Genomic DNA, 19797 nt, shown 5'->3' on the forward strand with positions numbered 1-19797 from the left:
CGAGGCGGAAGTCGTTATTTGAGCCGTATGTGGGCGGCGGCTCGGAATCGCCCGAGGCTGAACTGTGTGCTGCACAGCTATAAACCACCCTTTCATTTCTACATCACACTCTGCTGAAGAACCGGCCCACAAAACAACAACTCCATTGCTTTGTGCAATCACTCGAATTCTTCTCCCCAGTCCCGGCGTCCCAGACAGATGAGCAACAATTCCCCCTGGAGGAAGAGCTGCACATCTTTCAAGTCCCTTTAAAGTCCATGTTCTACATCTCCTGTATAATAGTTATGTAGCTGTACTTTGTGTTGCTATGGACAACGAACAGCAATTAGATCTATTGCATTTTCACATACAACTACTGTAAACCCTGAGGTCCATGTTGATGTACGGAGCTCTACACCAGGCTGCAGCAGGGAAAACACGCAGGCTTCTCCTCTAAAGCGTGCAGTGTTCTCTGAGCAGTGTGTTACCAGCGTCTGTAGAGCAGTTGTTCCAACTCCGGCGTGGAATTTAGGAGCAATGGGCTTTTGGTTTTTTAGGAAAATGGGCCTGTCTCTAGCAAACGCAGGCAGCTGTGCATGTAGCTCGTAGACCGTGGACCGGCTCCTGACGAGCTGGATCATAACGTGCAAATAATCCAGACATTTGAAACGTGTCAGTGCTCTGCCTCCACAGATAGGGGGCTCCCTTCCGATACTGTACAGAACCGGGCGTACCTACAGTACTACGTCACCCAGGTGAAAGCCGCAAGAGAAGGGGGCCACTCATTTCAACGCGTTATTGTGTTGGATGCTAGCCAAGTTTCCTCATCTGTCACCAAAACAGTTGACCTCGGAACATCGCTTACGGCCGGAGCTCCAGAATCATCCCCGGGACAAACTACGAGGGATCCGGGATTTAACCTCCGACTACGGACCGCACGCCCGAGACCTTCAGGAGACGAGAAATTCCTCGAGCTGCGAGCCGGACTCTCCTCTAAAAGTAAGACTGTGAATCGGGGCGGTGTTGGAGGCACTCAGTAGATTATTGGATGTCGGTGCTCTTGGAAACAGTGATCCACTAGATTGTAGGATTGTTGTTGTTGTTTACGCTGATTAGACTAAAGGAAGTACAGCGTTTGATCAGCCCTGTTGTCTCGCGCTCTCCTCGCGGGCACACGAGTTACTTTTGCGATCTTCTCCTTTTCTTGTCCTCCTATCTCACGCGACTAACTTGGTTGTAGCATTTGATTTGAAATGACTTTGGTGAGCTTTGATCTAAAGGGACTCTGACCCTTAAGAAGCCTTATTTTAGACCAACTCACTGCTAGATCCCCTCGCGGAGCTGTGGACGCGCTTCTCTAGCCTGAGCTGCGTGGTTACTATTGCTCGTGGATTCTTCTCGCCATCCCGTGTGTTTAAATCTCCCTCCGAGGGCTTGGCTTTTGTTCCACTCTGCCACGTGAGTTGGATGAAGCCTCGCACCTTTTGAGTTCATGCGCACATGATCGGGTTACAAAAGAGAGTCGCTAAAGCTCCGCCGCTCCTCACACCTCTCCTTTGTTCTCGGCGCGCCAGACGTAAACACACACACACGCGAATACACACACACACATGCATACACGTACACACTCCTACACCCACATGTACGGACCCCCACCCCCCAGTTGCAGACGCATACCTATACTCCCTAGCGAAGTTTGAGCAAAGATGTAGCTTTATTTAGATCTATTTTCCTGCTGACTGTCTTTACTATAGTGGATGAATAAATGCTTTTTTCTGTTTGAGCCGAATTGTTTGTCTTGTTTGTCACTCAGATGAAATTGAGGCCAACATACTGTTCCTGAACGCCCAGCTGTCATGTCCGCGTCGCCGCGCCCGCAGACTCTCATGAGGACTCTTATTCTGGTATTTACGTTCGTGTCTAACTCCGCGTACTTTGGCTAATGTCAGGTGCGCTTGATTGATGCTCATTGTTCTGGTAACACGGTTCACCTGAGGCTGAGGTGTATATAAGGGGCAGAGTTCAAGAGTCCACGAGGTCTTCAGAGAGGCTTCCTCTCTATGCAGGTTCACGTTAATAGTACTGTTCGTGGGCGAGCCTCGTTACCAGCTCTGTCTTGCCTTTGCCTTTTGGGTTCTGCAGCTGATCTCTCAGCTCTCGGTCTCGCGTCACGTAAGTTCCCTAGCGCCTGACGAGCGCAGCTTTGCTCTCCCCCAGTTTCCCCAGGCGCTGCCTGTAGGTCTTGGTTATCGTTGCGCCTCCCTCTCAGTCCCGGTACGCTAGCCTAGCTCCAGGATTCCCTCCGGCCTCAGGTGTGTGTCTTTGCTTTGCCAACGTTACTTTGTCCCTGTTGTTGGGTTTATCCTTTGGCCCTGTACCTTTGCTGCCTCTTCCTGAGTGTAGCCTTGTTTGAATAAACGTTCTTGCATCGAGTCATCTATGTCTATTTATTTATTTATTATTATTATTTTAACGGACTGACCGAGCACAAACAGCTAAATCAATACACAAGCATGATGATGCAGCACATTGCAGGGATGTTTGGTGTGTGTCCTTCAGGATGATTTACTTCACTTGTTTTCTAATCGTCCACATTTGAAACATGTCAAACTCCATAGTCTGGTAGATAGTCTGGTCTAAGCCTGCTTTTTGTGTCCGTCAGAAGTGGAAGCCGACACGCTCGTCTGCTGTTGTAGTGCATCTGCCTCACAGTTCAGCGTGTTGCGCGGTTTCAGAGGCTTTTCTGCTCAACACACTTGTACAAAGTTGTACTGTAGTCTTCAGCTCCTCAACAAGGTGTGTATCCATCTGTAGAACTGCGACTCACTGGATGGCTTTTCTTTATCGCACCAATCTGAGTGAGCTCTAGAGACTGTTGCACATGAAAATCTCCTCAGTTCTAGAATAACTCAAAAACCAGCCCATTTAGCCCCAACACAACCACACTATGCTGAAAATCACAAAGATTACTTTTATCACTCCTCCTCATTGGGAAGGTTGATACGAACGTTACCTGAAGCCGCTGGCCTGTCTTTACATGATTTTATACCCTGCACTGCTGATAAAAGAGAACTGCATGAGGTGTTCCTAATAAACTGTTTGGCGAGATCATAAACCAGATGTTTAAAGAGTAAAATGACTATTTAATATCGGCCTGTTTTCAGTTTGAGAGTCAAAGAACCCAAGTATTTACATTTTTACTTTCATTATTTGAACTTTTTCGAGACTCTCAGGATAACCATATTAGATCTAATTCATCACTACAGATTTACAGTAAAGTAATAACTTGAGCATTGATGAAATGTGTCCATATTTACCACAAACATGTGTCTGCCTATTGCAGACTCTCCCAGCATTATTGAGCTAACACCACAATCGGTGTTTACTGATATCAGTGTACATGAACCCAGCTGAAGAACAAACCCAAAGCCAAGACCTTACACAACTCAATTCTCCTTTCAGTTCAATTCAAATTTATTTCATAGTCATGCAGTGAGGTGAGGAGGGATCAATGCTGGGCCCCAGAGCGGCACATCAGGCAGCAGGGTGGTGGAGAGCCAGGTCTGGCGGTACCGGGATGGAACAGTTGGAACTGAGCATCTCGTTACATGGAAAAGAGAGAGAGAGAAAACAGAAAGGAGGGAAAAACACAAGGGGTCAGGAGAAGAGCGGCAACACGATTTGTGGGGTTATACAGCAGGACAGGATCCCATGGGTAGGCAGGAGCATCCAACCACAAATGGTCTGGCGTCAGCGGCTAGCAGGGAGCAGCTCGGCACATGGGGAGAGAAAAGAAAGGAGAAAATGAAGAAGTGTTTTGGAGTTTAAATATACTGATGTACCTCCTGTAAAAGAAGTAGATTAGATAGACAGAATTTAAAGTGTCTTACAGTAGTGCTGGTTATGACTGAGAATCCATCTAAATTTAGAGCAATATAACTAGATTTACCCATCTTTGAATCGATAAGTAATACCTCGGTTTTACCTGGATTAAGCAAACCGTAAATTGTGGGGCATCCAGTTCTTTATGTCTTTAAGACAGCCTGTTCTGTTCTGGAGACAAATGGTCTTGTTGGAAGTACAGGTGTCGTTAGCATAGCGATTAAAGTCGATACCATGCTTCCGGACTATTTTAACCCAGCGGCAGCATAAGAAGATTCAATAATAACAGACCCGGGATTGACCCTTTACTCCCTATAATCCGTAAGCATGGTACTGACATGGTAAGAATGTCTTTAATAATGATTTTGAGTTCTATTAATAAGACTAAAAGGCACTCGATTTTCCTTCAGTTCCTCATGGTCCAATAACTGAATTTTAATAAATATAGTGACTGAGTGATTCCTAAAGAATTCCTGGAATTCCTGAAACAATTCCTAGGTGGTGGTTCTGTAACTGCTTTGGTGTTTCTATGTGGTTGCGAGGGTGTTTCTTGGTGGTTGCCATGCGGTCGTTAGGCCATTAAGAGCTGCACAAGCATCGTCACAAATCAGCAGACATCCGGGTCCAAGCCCCAAGCGAGCAAGCCAACGGCGACAGTGGCAAGGAAAAACTCCCTCAGATGGAGAGGAAGAAACCTTGAGAGGAACCAAGACTCACAGGGGGAACCATCCTCCTTTGGTTGACACGGGAGAGCAAAACCACGCAACAAAAGCATGCAATGAAAGAAATAACTAAGGGACACATAGACGAGAGCCTAATACTGCCCAGAAGTATTGAATGAATCACATGAATTAGATCTGTGATTCCTTATTCTCATCTTCTGACACGCTTAGTCCAATTTAGGACCGCAGAGGCAATAGGGCAAGCAAAGCCACCCAGGCATCCCTGTCCCCAGGCACTTTTACCAGCTCCTCTACAGGACCCCTAGATGCTTCCAGGCCAGCCAGGAAATACAATCCATCCAGCGGGCCCTGGGTCATCCTCAGGGTCTCATCCAAAGTCGCTGATGCCCGGTAAACAGTTAAAGCGCACGCCGAAGGCCTCCGCACGTGGAAGCCAGGCAGACACAGCTCCGACACCGGGAGTACGAGGAACGAGCGTCTCGCCAAGCCCGTGCTCCTAGAGCTCCTCCCGCAGGATGTTTCGGGGAACACGATCATAAGCCTTCTCCAAGTGTAGAAAACACATGAAGACCGGGGCGGCAAATCCTCATGTTCCTTCAACTACCTGACGGAGAGCGAAGAGCTGGTCTGCCGTTCCACGGGCAGGATCAAATCCTGGAGGTACCCTGGAAAAGACTTTCTCAGAGAGGCTGGGAACCACCACCCCGGTTCGCCAATCCAGAGACACTGCTCCCAGGATTCATGCTACATTGAAGAGGCGTGTCAGCCAAGACAGACCCTCAATGTCCAGAGCCTTCAGCCTAAACTGCGAGCGAAGGCGAACAGAACTATATACTATATATAGCTGCTATCTCTCAACCTTCCGCACCAGCTCATAGCTCCTTACCCGCTAGTGAGGCCACATTACACTCACCAAGAGGCAGTTGCAATGCTGTTGCCAAGCAGTTGCTTTGGTCTCAGAAGTGGATGAAATGCGCTCGCTAAGGTATTGCTCTGCTGTTTCACATCATTGCTATGCAGTTGTACGTGGTTGCTATGCTCTTTAAAGCTGCTTGGTGACAATGTTGGTGGAACTTGAGCTGTGTCACACGGTTCTATGCTGTTCTACGGGATTTGTTAAAAAGATGCTGTTGCTGCTTCAGTGGCGTTTGCTACGGTGTTGTTTAGCAAACTTTTTTGCAGCCATTACCAGACGCCAAGCGCTTTTAGCTTTGCCTTTCTGGAGTCCTGGCTTTGATCCAGCAGGGACATTCCTCGCTGCTCTTCCTCGCTGCTCTTCCAAGTCCAGCTCCAGGAGTTCACGCTGGATACGAAGAGCATCGTCAGAGATCTGCTTCAGCCTACACACACACACGTTATTATGATAATGTTAGCACCATAAAGTCACACATCTACACGGGCTGGAGGTGATGTAGTTTTTTTTTTATCACACTGTAAAGATGATTAATAAATGGATGCATTGAGGTGGGCGGGGTTATACACATGCCTACAACCTATCAGAGTGAGGGGGTGGAGTGTATAAACATGGATGTGGAGCAGAGTGGGTGCAGGGTTGTGGGGTAATTTACACATCTAGTGCAGTTTATCTGGTGTTGTATTGTTCAGAGTTCATTTCCACTGTTTTATCAGATCACTATAATAGAATAGAGACAGTTTTACCTCCTAAAATATCAAAGATCCAAACAAATCCTCACTTTAAAAAACCAAAACATCTATTAAACCTGAATGAGTGTGTGTGTTTGTTGCCTACTTTCTCATGTCTTCCTCCTGCTTCTCTAACGTGGTCAGATACAGGTTGATCCACGTCAAGCTCGTGCAGACCTCTTTCGGTTCGAGGAAGTCAGCGCTGTCAGACTGTTGATATTTCAGTCTGAGCTGGTGAAAATACTCTGCCTGTAGGAGATGGAAACAGCGCTACAGTTTAGACACATCATTGTAGAAAAGAAACACTTGTGGAAAGGATTTTTAAAAAAATTTCAGCTCAATGCTGAATGACTTACCGGACTCTGAAGCAGCTGCTCCTTTCGCTTTCTCTGCATCCTCTTTTTCTGCAGATCTTCCTCTTCCATCTTCTGCATCTTTATTTGCTTAGATGTTTGCTGTTTGAAATTAGAGAGAATAAACAGTTCATGAATGATGATAAAGACTAAAGCTACTTTTCTCAGAACATACGATTAGTTTCGGAACAAATAAAAACTTTGAAAGACTCTTCTTCTCCAACGATGTGTTCGAAGCCTCAAGCATTAAAGAGCATGTTTTCACTCAGAATATTCTAAGATGACAGTGAATCGTCTTGAACTAAACTGCATCATCACTGATGCTTCACTGTTAAAAAGGCTCTTCTGTCTATGCTTTGGCTTAATCTGGGTATCTGGACCTTAGACGTTCTAGACAACAAATGACTGTAAAAGACAAGTCAAAGAACTCCACAAAAGAGAGACTTACCATGACCAATCCCGTGAACATGTTAAGAAACATGAAGTTGCCTATCAGGATCAGGATGATGAAAAACAGCTCGCTGTAGGCAATCCCTAGACTATGAAGTCTGTCCTGGTGTTCCAGCCAGCCTGAAATCTACAATAGAGCAATAACGTTAATGGTAATAATGGTGGAAATTAAGTTCATCCCTTAATTGAACGGTGTCCAAGTTGGCTTCTAATAAAGTGCTCCGTGAGCGTATGTAGACGTATGTATTTTCTGGATGTTCAGTATCTGTGAATGCAGCTGATTGTGTTTGACTCACTGTGACCACGCTCAAGGTGGAGAGCAACGCAACACCCATATCCCCCCAGTTCTCGGGGTCCGCGGTCCCGAAATGCTGCACTCCGGCGACGGCAAAGACGAGCAAGATGAAGAAAATCATGGCCGTCACGTACGCGGCCGTCTTCAGGCCTTGGAACAGGATCAAGACCAGGTCCTGGAAAACAGCACATCATAACATTAGAGTATCGGAAATGTGTCTTCTGTTTTCTTAATGGCACGTGATAACAATCAATAACCTAGAATTGTGGAAAACGAGTGCTATTATACACTTTATGTCCAAATGTTTGTGGACTTTCTATTCTGCTTTTGTTTGAGTAACTTTCTACTGTCTACCCCTCATTCCCATCATGCACTTTACCTGGATACTGGGGATGATAAAGACGATTCTCAGGATCCGGAAAGCCCTGAGGATCCGGAAGACCCAGTATGACCCGTCTGCCCTGGAGATCAGCGACAGCAGCAGGAACCCGGTGTTGCAGATGTTGGCTCCACTTCCCCAGAAACCGCACGGCTCCGTGTACACCTTCACCATGAACTCCAAGATGAAGACCACCAGGTAAAACACATCAGCCCCCTGAGGAACAGATTAAGCACAATAAACGCACTGTGATCCAGTCTCTCACACACACACACACATACATACATGCTCTCTGCCCTCCTTCCCTCTCTCCTCTATAAAATGTCGTAAAAATTAGGTTACGTGGAATTTCTTCAGTTCACTCACCTCGAACAACGCTGAATACGCAGCTTTAAGTTCACGGTCGGTTTCCAGACCCATGAACGCGGCGTCCAGCACGACCACTAGAACCATGAAGGCCCTAAAATAACACCCAAGTCTACTCCTGCACACAAACAAAGACGCAACAGAGTTGCAGCAGAGTTGGTGTTGTTCAAGCAGAATGCACAAGATGCAGGAATAGAAAAGAATATCCATCAAGAAAATGTACAAGTTTTACATTCTGGAGCTGGAGGTCAGTTCCCCTCTGTCCTCCATCTCGACGTCTCCCTGTCTGTGGTCTTCCAGCCTTGACGCGGGCTTTTTATTCACATCACCATGACGACCAGAATCAGAACCATTATGACATCACGCTGGCCGGAACGCGCTCAGCTGTGAGAATGGTGACACTGCTTCATGGCGGTTCACTCTAAAGCACTTCATTTGATTCAGTATGACGATCAAAAGGGTTGTCAGGGGAACGGTAACAGTATTTCACACAAACACTACAATTTTACACACAAATATAATAAATGTAGATTTATTGAATACAGATAGCACGTCTCACGGAAGGTAAATATCAAATATCACACGTTTAAATGCATTCATTTAGCTTTTTTTTAAAAAAAGATTGTTGTAAAAGTCATCTTTTAATAAGTTGTAATTTATGGCCAATTATATTTTATTAAATAGTTTATAGAACATTTTCACCTAAATCACCTATGTAGTGTTACTGGAGTTGGAAGCCTGTCTTTGTTGTGTTTAATAAACATAAAGAGTGATTATCTTTACACTTACTCTCATCCATTCATTTAATGATTAGAGACCTATCGTATAGTCTCAGAACCTTTCTGAACACCCCACAGAACTGAGCTTTGCCAGTTCGACACACGTACATAAGCTTACATGATCAATCATTTACAACGGGTACGCTTGAAGCATGTTAGCTGTGTCTACTACAGGGGGGTCATCACATAAACAATGACGATACGAGCGATAACATACAGACAGTATTTACACTCTTCTACACCAGTATTATTTACACGTCTTGTTTATGGCTATGTTGATGTATACCGGTAAGATAAGCAACGATAACTATTTGCACTATCCTGGGGTTACTGGTTGTGTCTCTTCCCCACTCTAGGTTAACCACGGATCTTGTCGGCTCCTAGAAGAAGACCCATTCACCAGCGCTCTCGTTCTCCCAGGATCACCAGGTAAGTAACATGCTCAGTGACCATCTCTATTGTGTGTGGGCTGCTGAGGAGTCAACTACCAGGGACTTCCCTACACGTGTTTTAATGCATTCTGTGCGTTTTTGTAACTTTCTGGCAGCGTGGTTTGTGCGTTTTTACACATTTGGTGGAAACTAACGAGAACCTGCAGGCAGAGCCTGGGCTAACCAGGGGAGAACTAGCGACGCGCTCGACCGGCGCTGAGGCTACTAATAAGGGGGGGAAGAGAGCTGAGGGACCAGCTGCAGAATCAAAAAACGGCTAGTCCGACCAAACCTGGCACTGCTGCGTGAGCGCGGGTCTATCTCGGCGAGCGAGCCTTGATGAATCCTTGAACGGCCGGGTGGCCAGCTCGCGAACGAGGGAGTCGAGCCGAAGCTGGCCTAAACACACACCGTGAGCAGTAACGGGAACCTCTCGGGCTACCCAAGCTTCCAAACACGCAATTCTCGACCTCGAACGAAGCGTCGAGGCTCCTGAAGTACCCCCAGCCTCAGGCGAAACACGTGAACCTGAAACGAGACACTGAATCGACACAATGAACCAAACATGAATCACGAACCGATACACATGAAAAGAACCAAACACGTGAACCAAACGAGGCGGAAGTCGTTATTTGAGCCGTATGTGGGCGGCGGCTCGGAATCGCCCGAGGCTGAACTGTGTGCTGCACAGCTATAAACCACCCTTTCATTCCTACATCACACTCTGCTGAAGAACCGGCCCACAACACAAGAACTCCATTGCTTTGTGCAATCACTCGAATTCTTCTCCCCAGTCCCGGCGTCCCAGACAGATGAGCAACAATTCCCCCTGGAGGAAGAGCTGCACATCTTTCAAGTCCCTTTAAAGTCCATGTTCTACATCTCCTGTATAATAGTTATGTAGCTGTACTTTGTGTTGCTATGGACAACGAACAGCAATTAGATCTATTGCATTTTTACATACAACTACTGTAAACCCTGAGGTCCATGTTGATGTACGGAGCTCTACACCAGGCTGCAGCAGGGAAAACACGCAGGCTTCTCCTCTAAAGCGTGCAGTGTTCTCTGAGCAGTGTGTTACCAGCGTCTGTAGAGCAGTTGTTCCAACTCCGGCGTGGAATTTAGGAGCAATGGGCTTTTGGTTTTTTAGGAAAATGGGCCTGTCTCTAGCAAACGCAGGCAGCTGTGCATGTAGCTCGTAGACCGTGTACCGGCTCCTGACGAGCTGGATCATAACGTGCAAATAATTCAGGCATTTGAAACGTGTCAGTGCTCTGCCTCCACAGATAGGGGGCTCCCTTCCGATACTGTACAGAACCGGGCGTACCTACAGTACTACGTCACCCAGGTGAAACCTTTAAATCCCTCGACCACCCATTGTTCCCTTTTTCTGGCACGTCGCCCACTTGGTGGTAGCCGCAAGAGAAGGGGGCCACTCATTTCAACGCGTCATTATGTTGGATGCTAGCCAAGTTTCCTCATCTGTCACCAAAACAGTTGACCTCGGAACATCGCTGACGGCCGGAGCTCCAGAATCATCCCCGGGACAAACTACGAGGGATCCGGGATTTAACCTCCGACTACGGACCGCACGCCCGAGACCTTCAGGAGACGAGAAATTCCTCGAGCTGCGAGCCGGACTCTCCTCTAAAAGTAAGACTGTGAATCGGGGCGGTGTTGGAGGAACTCAGTAGATTATTGGATGTTGGTGCTCTTGGAAACAGTGATCCACTAGATTGTAGGATTGTTGTTGTTGTTGTTTACGCTGATTAGACTAAAGGAAGTACAGCGTTTGATCAGCCCTGTTGTCTCGCGCTCTCCTCGCGGGCACACGAGTTACTTTTGCGATCTTCTCCTTTTCTTGTCCTCCTATCTCACGCGACTAACTTGGTTGTAGCATTTGATTTGAAATGACTTTGGTGAGCTTTGATCTAAAGGGACTCTGACCCTTAAGAAGCCTTATTTTAGACCAACTCACTGCTAGATCCCCTCGCGGAGCTGTGGACGCGCTTCTCTAGCCTGAGCTGCGTGGTTACTATTGCTCGTGGATTCTTCTCGCCATCCCGTGTGTTTAAATCTCCCTCCGAGGGCTTGGCTTTTGTTCCACTCTGCCACGTGAGTTGGATGAAGCCTCGCACCTTTTGAGATCATGCGCACATGATCGGGTTACAAAAGAGAGTCGCTAAAGCTCCGCCGCTCCTCACACCTCTCCTTTGTTCTCGGCGCGCCAGACGTAAACACACACACACGCGAATACACACACACACATGCATACACGTACACACTCCTACACCCACATGTACGGACCCCCACCCCCCAGTTGCAGACGCATACCTATACTCCCTAGCGAAGTTTGAGCAAAGATGTAGCTTTATTTAGATCTATTTTCCTGCTGACTGTCTTTACTATAGTGGATGAATAAATGCTTTTTTCTGTTTGAGCCGAATTGTTTGTCTTGTTTGTCACTCAGATGAAATTGAGGCCAACATACTGTTCCTGAACGCCCAGCTGTCATGTCCGCGTCGCCGCGCCCGCAGACTCTCACGAGGACTCTTATTCTGGTATTTACGTTCGTGTCTAACTCCGCGGACTTTGGCTAATGTCAGGTGCGCTTGATTGATGCTCATTGTTCTGGTAACACGGTTCACCTGAGGCTGAGGTGTATATAAGGGGCGAGCGCTAGGCGCTCTTTGGCGAGAGGTGGATGTATTCGTGGTGCTGGTTGCAGAAACTAAACCGAGCTAACCGAGTGCGGCAGAGTTCAAGAGTCCACGAGGTCTTCAGAGAGGCTTCCTCTCTATGCAGGTTCACGTCAGTAGTACCGTTCGTGGGCGAGCCTCGTTACCAGCTCTGTCTTGCCTTTGCCTTTTGGGTTCTGCAGCTGATCTCTCAGCTCTCGGTCTCGCGTCACGTAAGTTCCCTAGCGCCTGACGAGCGCAGCTTTGCTCTCCCCCAGTTTCCCCAGGCGCTGCCTGTAGGTCTTGGTTATCGTTGCGCCTCCCTCTCAGTCCCGGTACGCTAGCCTAGCTCCAGGATTCCCTCCGGCCTCAGGTGTGTGTCTTTGCTTTGCCAACGTTACTTTGTCCCTGTTGTTGGGTTTATCCTTTGGCCCTGTACCTTTGCTGCCTCTTCCTGAGTGTAGCCTTGTTTGAATAAACGTACTTGAATCGAGTCATCTATGTCTATTTATTTATTTATTTATTATTAATATTTTAACGGACTGACCGAGCACAAACAGCTAAATCAATACACAAGCATGATGATGCAGCACATTGCAGGGATGTTTGGTGTGTGTCCTTCAGGATGATGTACTTCACTTGTTTTTTAATCGTCCACATTTGAAACATGTCAAACTCCATAGTCTGGTAGATAGTCTGGTCTAAGCCTGCTTTTTGTGTCCGTCAGAAGTGGAAGCCGACACGCTCGTCTGCTGTTGTAGTGCATCTGCCTCACAGTTCAGCGTGTTGTGCGGTTTCAGAGGCTTTTCTGCTCAACACACTTGTACAAAGTTGTACTGTAGTCTTCAGCTCCTCAACAAGGTGTGTATCCATCTGTAGAACTGTGACTCACTGGATGGGTTTTCTTTATCGCACCAATCTGAGTGAGCTCTAGAGACTGTCGCACATGAAAATCAGTTCTAGAATAACTCAAAAACCAGCCCATTTAGCCCCAACACAACCACACTATGCTGAAAATCACAAAGATTACTTTTATCACTCCTCCTCATTGGGAAGGTTGATACGAACATTACCTGAAGCCGCTGGCCTGTCTTTACATGATTTTATACCCTGCACTGCTGATAAAGAGAACTGCATGAGGTGTTCCTAATAAACTGTTTGGCGAGATCATAAACCAGATGTTTAAAGAATAAAATGACTATTTAATATCGGCCTGTTTTCAGTTTGTGAGTCAAAGAACCCAAGTGTTTACATTTTTACTTTCATTATTTGAACTTTTTCGAGACTCTCAGGATAACCATATTAGATCTACTTCATCACTACAGATTTACAGTAAAGTAATAGCTTGAGCATTGATGAAATGTGTCCATATTTACCACAAACATGTGTCTGCCTATTGCAGACTCTCCCAGCATTATTGAGCTAACACCACAATCGGTGTTTACTGATATCAGTGTACATGAACCCAGCTGAAGAACAAACCCAAAGCCAAGACCTTACACAACTCAATTCTCCTTTCAGTTCAATTCAAATTTATTTCATAGTCACTGCATCGTCATGCAGTGAGGTGAGGAGGGATCAATGCTGGGCCCCAGAGCAGCACATCAGGCAGCAGGGTGGTGGAGAGCCAGGTCTGGCGGTACCGGGATGGAACAGTTGGAACTGAGCATCTCGTTACATGGAAAAGAGAGAGAGAGAGAAAACAGAAAGGAGGGAAAAACACAAGGGGTCAGGAGGAGAGCGGCAACACGATTTGTGGGATTATACAGCAGGACAGGATCCCATGGGTAGGCAGGAGCATCCAACCACAAATGGTCTGGCGTCAGCGGCTAGCAGGGAGCAGCTCGGCACATGGGGAGAGAAAAGAAAGGAGAAAATGAAGAAGTGTTTTGGAGTTTAAATATACTGATGTACCTCCTGTAAAAGAAGTAGATTAGATAGACAGAATTTAAAGTGTCTTACAGTAGTGCTGGTTATGACTGAGAATCCATCTAAATTTAGAGCACTATAACTAGATTTACCCATCTTTGAATCGATAAGTAATACCTCGGTTTTACCTGGATTAAGCAAACCGTAAGTTGTGGGGCATCCAGTTCTTTATGTCTTTAAGACAGCCTGTTCTGTTCTGGAGACAAATGGTCTTGTTGGAAGTACAGGTGTCGTTAGCATAGCGATTAAAGTCGATACCATGCTTCCGGACTATTTTAACCCAGCGGCAGCATAAGAAGATTCAATAATAACAGACCCGGGATTGACCCTTTACTCCCTATAATCCGTAAGCATGGTACTGACATGGTAAGAATGTCTTTAATAATGATTTTGAGTTCTATTAATAAGACTAAAAGGCACTCGATTTTCCTTCAGTTCCTCATGGTCCAATAACTGAATTTTAATAAATATAGTGACTGAGTGATTCCTAAAGAATTCCTGGAATTCCTGAAACAATTCCTAGGTGGTGGTTCTGTAACTGCTTTGGTGTTTCTATGTGGTTGCGAGGGTGTTTCTTGGTGGTTGCCATGCGGTCGTTAGGCCATTAAGAGCTGCACAAGCATCGTCACAAATCAGCAGACATCCGGGTCCAAGCCCCAAGCGAGCAAGCCAACGGCGACAGTGGCAAGGAAAAACTCCCTCAGATGGAGAGGAAGAAACCTTGAGAGGAACCAAGACTCACAGGGGGAACCATCCTCCTTTGGTTGACACGGGAGAGCAAAACCACGCAACAAAAGCATGCAATGAAAGAAATAACTAAGGGACACATAGACGAGAGCCTAATACTGCCCAGAAGTATTGAATGAATCACATGAATTAGATCTGTGATTCCTTATTCTCATCTTCTGACCCGCTTAGTCCAATTTAGGACCGCAGAGGCAATAGGGCAAGCAAAGCCACCCAGGCATCCCTGTCCCCAGGCACTTTTACCAGCTCCTCTACAGGACCCCTAGATGCTTCCAGGCCAGCCAGGAAATACAATCCATCCAGCGGGCCCTGGGTCATCCTCAGGGTCTCATCCAAAGTCGCTGATGCCCGGTAAACAGTTCAAGCGCACGCCGAAGGCCTCCGCACGTGGAAGCCAGGCAGACACAGCTCCGACACCGGGAGTACGAGGAACGAGCGGCTCGCGTTAGCAAACCCGCCAAGCCCGTGCTCCTAGAGCTCCTCCCGCAGGATGTTTCGGGGAACACGATCATAAGCCTTCTCCAAGTGTAGAAAACACATGAAGACCGGGGCGGCAAATCCTCATGTTCCTTCAACTACCTGACGGAGAGCGAAGAGCTGGTCTGCCGTTCCACGGGCAGGATCAAATCCTGGAGGTACCCTGGAAAAGACTTTCTCAGAGAGGCTGGGAACCACCACCCCGGTTCGCCAATCCAGAGACACTGCTCCCAGGATTCATGCTACATTGAAGAGGCGTGTCAGCCAAGACAGACCCTCAATGTCCAGAGCCTTCAGCCTAAACTGCGAGCGAAGGCGAACAGAACTATATACTATATATAGCTGCTATCTCTCAACCTTCCGCACCAGCTCATAGCTCCTTACCCGCTAGTGAGGTCACATTACACTCACCAAGAGGCAGTTGCAATGCTGTTGCCAAGCAGTTGCTTTGGTCTCAGAAGTGGATGGAATGCGCTCGCTAGGGTATTGCTCTGCTGTTCCGCATCATTGCTATGCAGTTGTACGTGGTTGCTATGCTCTTTAAAGCTGCTTGGTGACAATGTTGGTGGAACTTGAGCTGTGTCACATGGTTCTATGCTGTTCTACGGGATTTGTTAAGAAGATGCTGCTGCTGCTTCAGTGGCGTTTGCTACGGTGTTGTTTAGCAAACTTTTTTGCAGCCATTACCAAACGCCAAGCGCTTTTAGCTTTGCCTTTCTGGACTCCAGCAGGGACATTCCTCGCTGCTCTTCCTCGCTGCTCTTCCAAGTCCAGCTCCAGGAGTTCACGCTGGATACGAAGAGCATCGTCAGAGATCTGCTTCAGCCTACACACACACGTTATTATGATAATGTTAGCACCATAAAGTCACACATCTACACGGGCTGGAGGTGATGTAGTTTTTTTTTTTTTATCACACTGTAAAGATGATTAATAAATGGATGCATTGAGGTGGGCAGGGTTATACACATGCCTACAACCTATCAGAGTGAGGGGGTGGAGTGTATAAACATGGATGTGGAGCAGAGTGGGTGCAGGGTTGTGGGGTAATTTACACATCTAGTGCAGTTTATCTGGTGTTGTATTGTTCAGAGTTCATTTCCACTGTTTTATCAGATCACTATAATAGAATAGAGACAGTTTTACCTAAAATATCAAAGATCCAAACAAATCCTCACTTTAAAAAAACAAAACATCTATTAAACCTGAATGAGTGTGTGTGTTTGTTGCCTACTTTCTCATGTCTTCCTCCTGCTTCTCTAACGTGGTCAGATACAGGTTGATCCACGTCAAGCTCGTGCAGACCTCTTTCGGTTCGAGGAAGTCAGCGCTGTCAGACTGTTGATATTTCAGCCTGAGCTGGTGAAAATACTCTGCCTGTAGGAGATGGAAACAGCGCTACAGTTTAGACACATCATTGTAGAAAAGAAACACTTGTGGAAAGGATTTAAAAAAAAATTTCAGCTCAATGCTGAATGACTTACCGGACTCTGAAGCAGCTGCTCCTTTCGCTTTCTCTGCATCCTCTTTTTCTGCAGATCTTCCTCTTCCATCTTCTGCATCTTTATTTGCTTAGATGTTTGCTGTTTGAAATTAGAGAGAATAAACAGTTCATGAATGATGATAAAGACTAAAGCTACTTTTCTCAGAACATACGATTAGTTTCGGAACAAATAAAAACTTTGAAAGACTCTTCTTCTCCAACGATGTGTTCGAAGCCTCAAGCATTAAAGAGCATATTTTCACTCATTTCAGAATATTCTAAGATGACAGTGAATCGTCTTGAACTAAACTGCATCATCACTGATGCTTCACTGTTAAAAAGGCTCTTCTGTCTATGCTTTGGCTTAATCTGGGTATCTGGACCTTAGACGTTCTAGACAACAAATGACTGTAAAAGACAAGTCAAAGAACTCCACAAAAGAGAGACTTACCATGACCAATCCCGTGAACATGTTAAGGAACATGAAGTTGCCTATCAGGATCAGGATGATGAAAAACAGCTCGCTGTAGGCAATCCCTAGACTATGAAGTCTGTCCTGGTGTTCCAGCCAGCCTGAAATCTACAACAGAGCAATAACGTTAATGGTAATAATGGTGGAAATAAAGTTCATCCCCTAATTGAACTAATGTGAAATGTGCGGATTGTTGTGAAAAGCGAGTGTGAAAGTCTCTCGCCTAGTGCGTGCGTGTACATTTCTGGCATGAATGAGCAGGTGTCCAAGTTGGCTCCTAATAAAGTGCTCCGTGAGCGTATGTAGACGTGTGTATTTTCTGGATGTTCAGTATCTGTGAATGCAGCTGACTGTGTTTGACTCACTGTGACCACGCTCAAGGTGGAGAGCAACGCAACACCCATATCCCCCCAGTTCTCGGGGTCCGCGGTCCCGAAATGCTGCACTCCGGCGACGGCAAAGACGAGCAAGATGAAGAAAATCATGGCCGTCACGTACGCGGCCGTCTTCAGGCCTTGGAACAGAATCAAGACCAGGTCCTGGAAAACAGCACATCATAACATTAGAGTATCGGAAATGTGTCTTCTGTTTTCTTAATGGCACGTGATAACAATCAATAACCTAGAATTGTGGAAAACGAGTGCTATTATACACTTTATGGCCAAATGTTTGTGGACTTTCTAGTCTGCTTTTGTTTGAGTAACTTTCTACTGTCTACCCCTCATTCCCATCATGCACTTTACCTGGATACTGGGGATGATACAGATGATTCTCAGGATCCGGAAAGCCCTGAGGATCCGGAAGACCCAGTATGACCCGTCTGCCCTGGAGATCAGCGACAGCAGCAGGAACCCGGTGTTGCAGATGTTGGCTCCACTTCCCCAGAAACCACACGGCTCCGTGTACACCTTCACCATGAACTCCAAGATGAAGACCACCAGGTAAAACACATCAGCCCCCTGAGGAACAGATTAAGCACAATAAACGCACTGTGATCCAGTCTCTCACACAAACACACACATACATACATGCTCTCTGCCCTCCTTCCCTCTCTCCTCTATAAAATGTCGTAAAATTAGGTTACGTGGAATTTCTTCAGTTCACTCACCTCGAACAACGCTGAATACGCAGCTTTAAGTTCACGGTCTGTTTCCAGACCCATGAACGCGGCGTCCAGCACGACCGCTAGAACCATGAAGGCCCTAAAATAACACCCAAGTCTACTCCTGCACACAAACAAAGACGCAACAGAGCAGCAGAGTTGGTGTTGTTCAAGCAGAATGCACAAGATGCAGAAATAGAAAAGAATATCCATCAAGAAAATGTACAAGTTTTACATTCTGGAGCTGGAGGTCAGTTCCCCTCTGTCCTCCATCTCGACGTCTCCCTGTCTGTGGTCTTCCAGTCTTGACGCAGGCTTTTTATTCACATCACCGTGACGACCAGAATCAGAACCATTATGACATCACGCTGGCCGGAACGCGCTCAGCTGTGAGAATGGTGACACTGCTTCATGGCGATTCACTCTAAAGCACTTCATTTGATTCAGTATGACGATCAAAAGGGTTGTCAGGGGAACGGTAACAGTATTTCACACAAACACTACAATTTTACACACAAATATAATAAATGTAGATTTATTGAATACAGATAGCACGTCTCACAGAAGGTAAATATCAAATATCACACGTTTAAATTCATTCATTTAGCTTTTTTTAAAAAAAAAGAGATTGTTGTAAAAGTCATCTTTTAATAAGTTGTAATTTATGGCCAATTATATTTTATTAAATAGTTTATAGAACATTTTCACCTAAATCACCTATGTAGTGTTACTGGAGTTGGAAGCCTGTCTTTGTTGTGTTTAATAAACATAAAGAGTGATGATCTTTACACTTACTCTCATCCATTCATTTAATGATTAGAGACCTATCGTATAGTCTCAGAACCTTTCTGAACACCCCACAGAACTGAGCTTTGCCATAACAGCTCTCCCTGCGGGTCTTCACATCAGGAATAAAGAGAGGGTTAGATCTGGCAAGGATTCAGCAGATCCTAAACGACACACGTACATAAGCTTACATGATCAATCATTTACAACGGGTACGCTTGAAGCATGTTAGCTGTGTCTACTACAGGGGTGTCATCACATAAACAATGACGATACGAGCGATAACATACAGACAGTATTTACACTCTTCTACACCAGTATTATTTACACGTCTTGTTTATGGCTATGTTGATGTATACCGGTAAGATAAGCAACGATAACTATTTGCACTATCCTGGGGTTACTGGTTGTGTCTCTTCCCCACTCTAGGTTAACCACGGATCTTGTCGGCTCCTAGAAGAAGACCCATTCACCAGCGCTCTCGTTCTCCCAGGATCACCAGGTAAGTAACATGCTCAGTGACCATCTCCATTGTGTGTGGGCTGCTGAGGAGTCAACTACCAGGGACTTCCCTGCATGTGTTTTAATGCATTCTGTGCGTTTTTGTAACTTTCTGGCAGCGTGGTTTGTGCGTTTTTACACATTTGGTGGTTTCTCCATCTTTTTTGCCCTTTTTTGCATTCGGTGCCATTTTACGGCCGTTATGTGCACTTTTCTGTGTAAATAAGTTGACTATGGTACATTCTTTTTAGCTTTGAATGTCCAAGCAACTCCACTCCTAGTAAGAGGCAGTGGAAGAAGCATCATTTGATTGCCCCTGTTCAGTATTGGGGGTCTGTCATGGCAGGTTAGGCCGGACACAAAGAACACTCGCAGAAATGG

The 19797-nt window shown here is 46.1% G+C and overlaps 2 protein-coding genes across 2 annotated transcripts; both read right to left on the minus strand.

Moving 5' to 3' along the window:
- Nucleotides 1-5682: 5682 nt before the first annotated feature.
- On the minus strand, nt 5683-8301 carry LOC140551075 (cation channel sperm-associated protein 3-like). The gene is made up of 8 exons (XM_072674445.1): nt 8264-8301; nt 8032-8149; nt 7666-7881; nt 7288-7461; nt 6990-7118; nt 6545-6643; nt 6295-6437; nt 5683-5884 (listed from the first exon to the last, which is right to left on the minus strand). The coding sequence occupies exons 1-8, from the start codon at nt 8299-8301 to the stop codon at nt 5683-5685; spliced, it is 1119 nt and encodes a 372-aa protein (XP_072530546.1).
- Nucleotides 8302-17092: 8791 nt separating this feature from the next.
- On the minus strand, nt 17093-18402 carry LOC140551076 (cation channel sperm-associated protein 3-like). Its single transcript, XM_072674446.1, has 5 exons — nt 18365-18402; nt 18136-18253; nt 17771-17986; nt 17393-17566; nt 17093-17128 (listed from the first exon to the last, which is right to left on the minus strand). Exons 1-5 carry the CDS (start codon nt 18400-18402, stop codon nt 17093-17095), a joined length of 582 nt encoding a protein of 193 aa, XP_072530547.1.
- Nucleotides 18403-19797: the final 1395 nt, after the last annotated feature.

The sequence above is a fragment of the Salminus brasiliensis genome, chromosome 3, assembly GCF_030463535.1.
Source record: "Salminus brasiliensis chromosome 3, fSalBra1.hap2, whole genome shotgun sequence".
NCBI classification, from domain to species: domain Eukaryota; kingdom Metazoa; phylum Chordata; class Actinopteri; order Characiformes; family Bryconidae; genus Salminus; species Salminus brasiliensis.

What these genes read in the sequence shown, in the direction of transcription:
- LOC140551076 (XM_072674446.1), bottom strand. Translation starts at nt 18,402, where the DNA reads ATGGAGGACAGAGGGGAACTGACCTCCAGCTCCAGAAT. An exon ending in CTGACCTCCAGCTCCAGAAT is followed by an intron (nt 18,254 to 18,364) that starts GTAAAACTTGTA and finishes GTTTGTGTGCAG; the next exon opens with GAGTAGACTTGGGTGTTATT. An exon ending in CCACCTTGAGCGTGGTCACA is followed by an intron (nt 17,129 to 17,392) that starts GTGAGTCAAACA and finishes TGTAGATTTCAG; the next exon opens with GCTGGCTGGAACACCAGGAC.
- LOC140551075 (XM_072674445.1), bottom strand. Translation starts at nt 8,301, where the DNA reads ATGGAGGACAGAGGGGAACTGACCTCCAGCTCCAGAAT. An exon ending in CCACCTTGAGCGTGGTCACA is followed by an intron (nt 7,119 to 7,287) that starts GTGAGTCAAACA and finishes GCTCTATTGTAG; the next exon opens with ATTTCAGGCTGGCTGGAACA. An exon ending in AGCAGCTGCTTCAGAGTCCG is followed by an intron (nt 6,438 to 6,544) that starts GTAAGTCATTCA and finishes CATCTCCTACAG; the next exon opens with GCAGAGTATTTTCACCAGCT.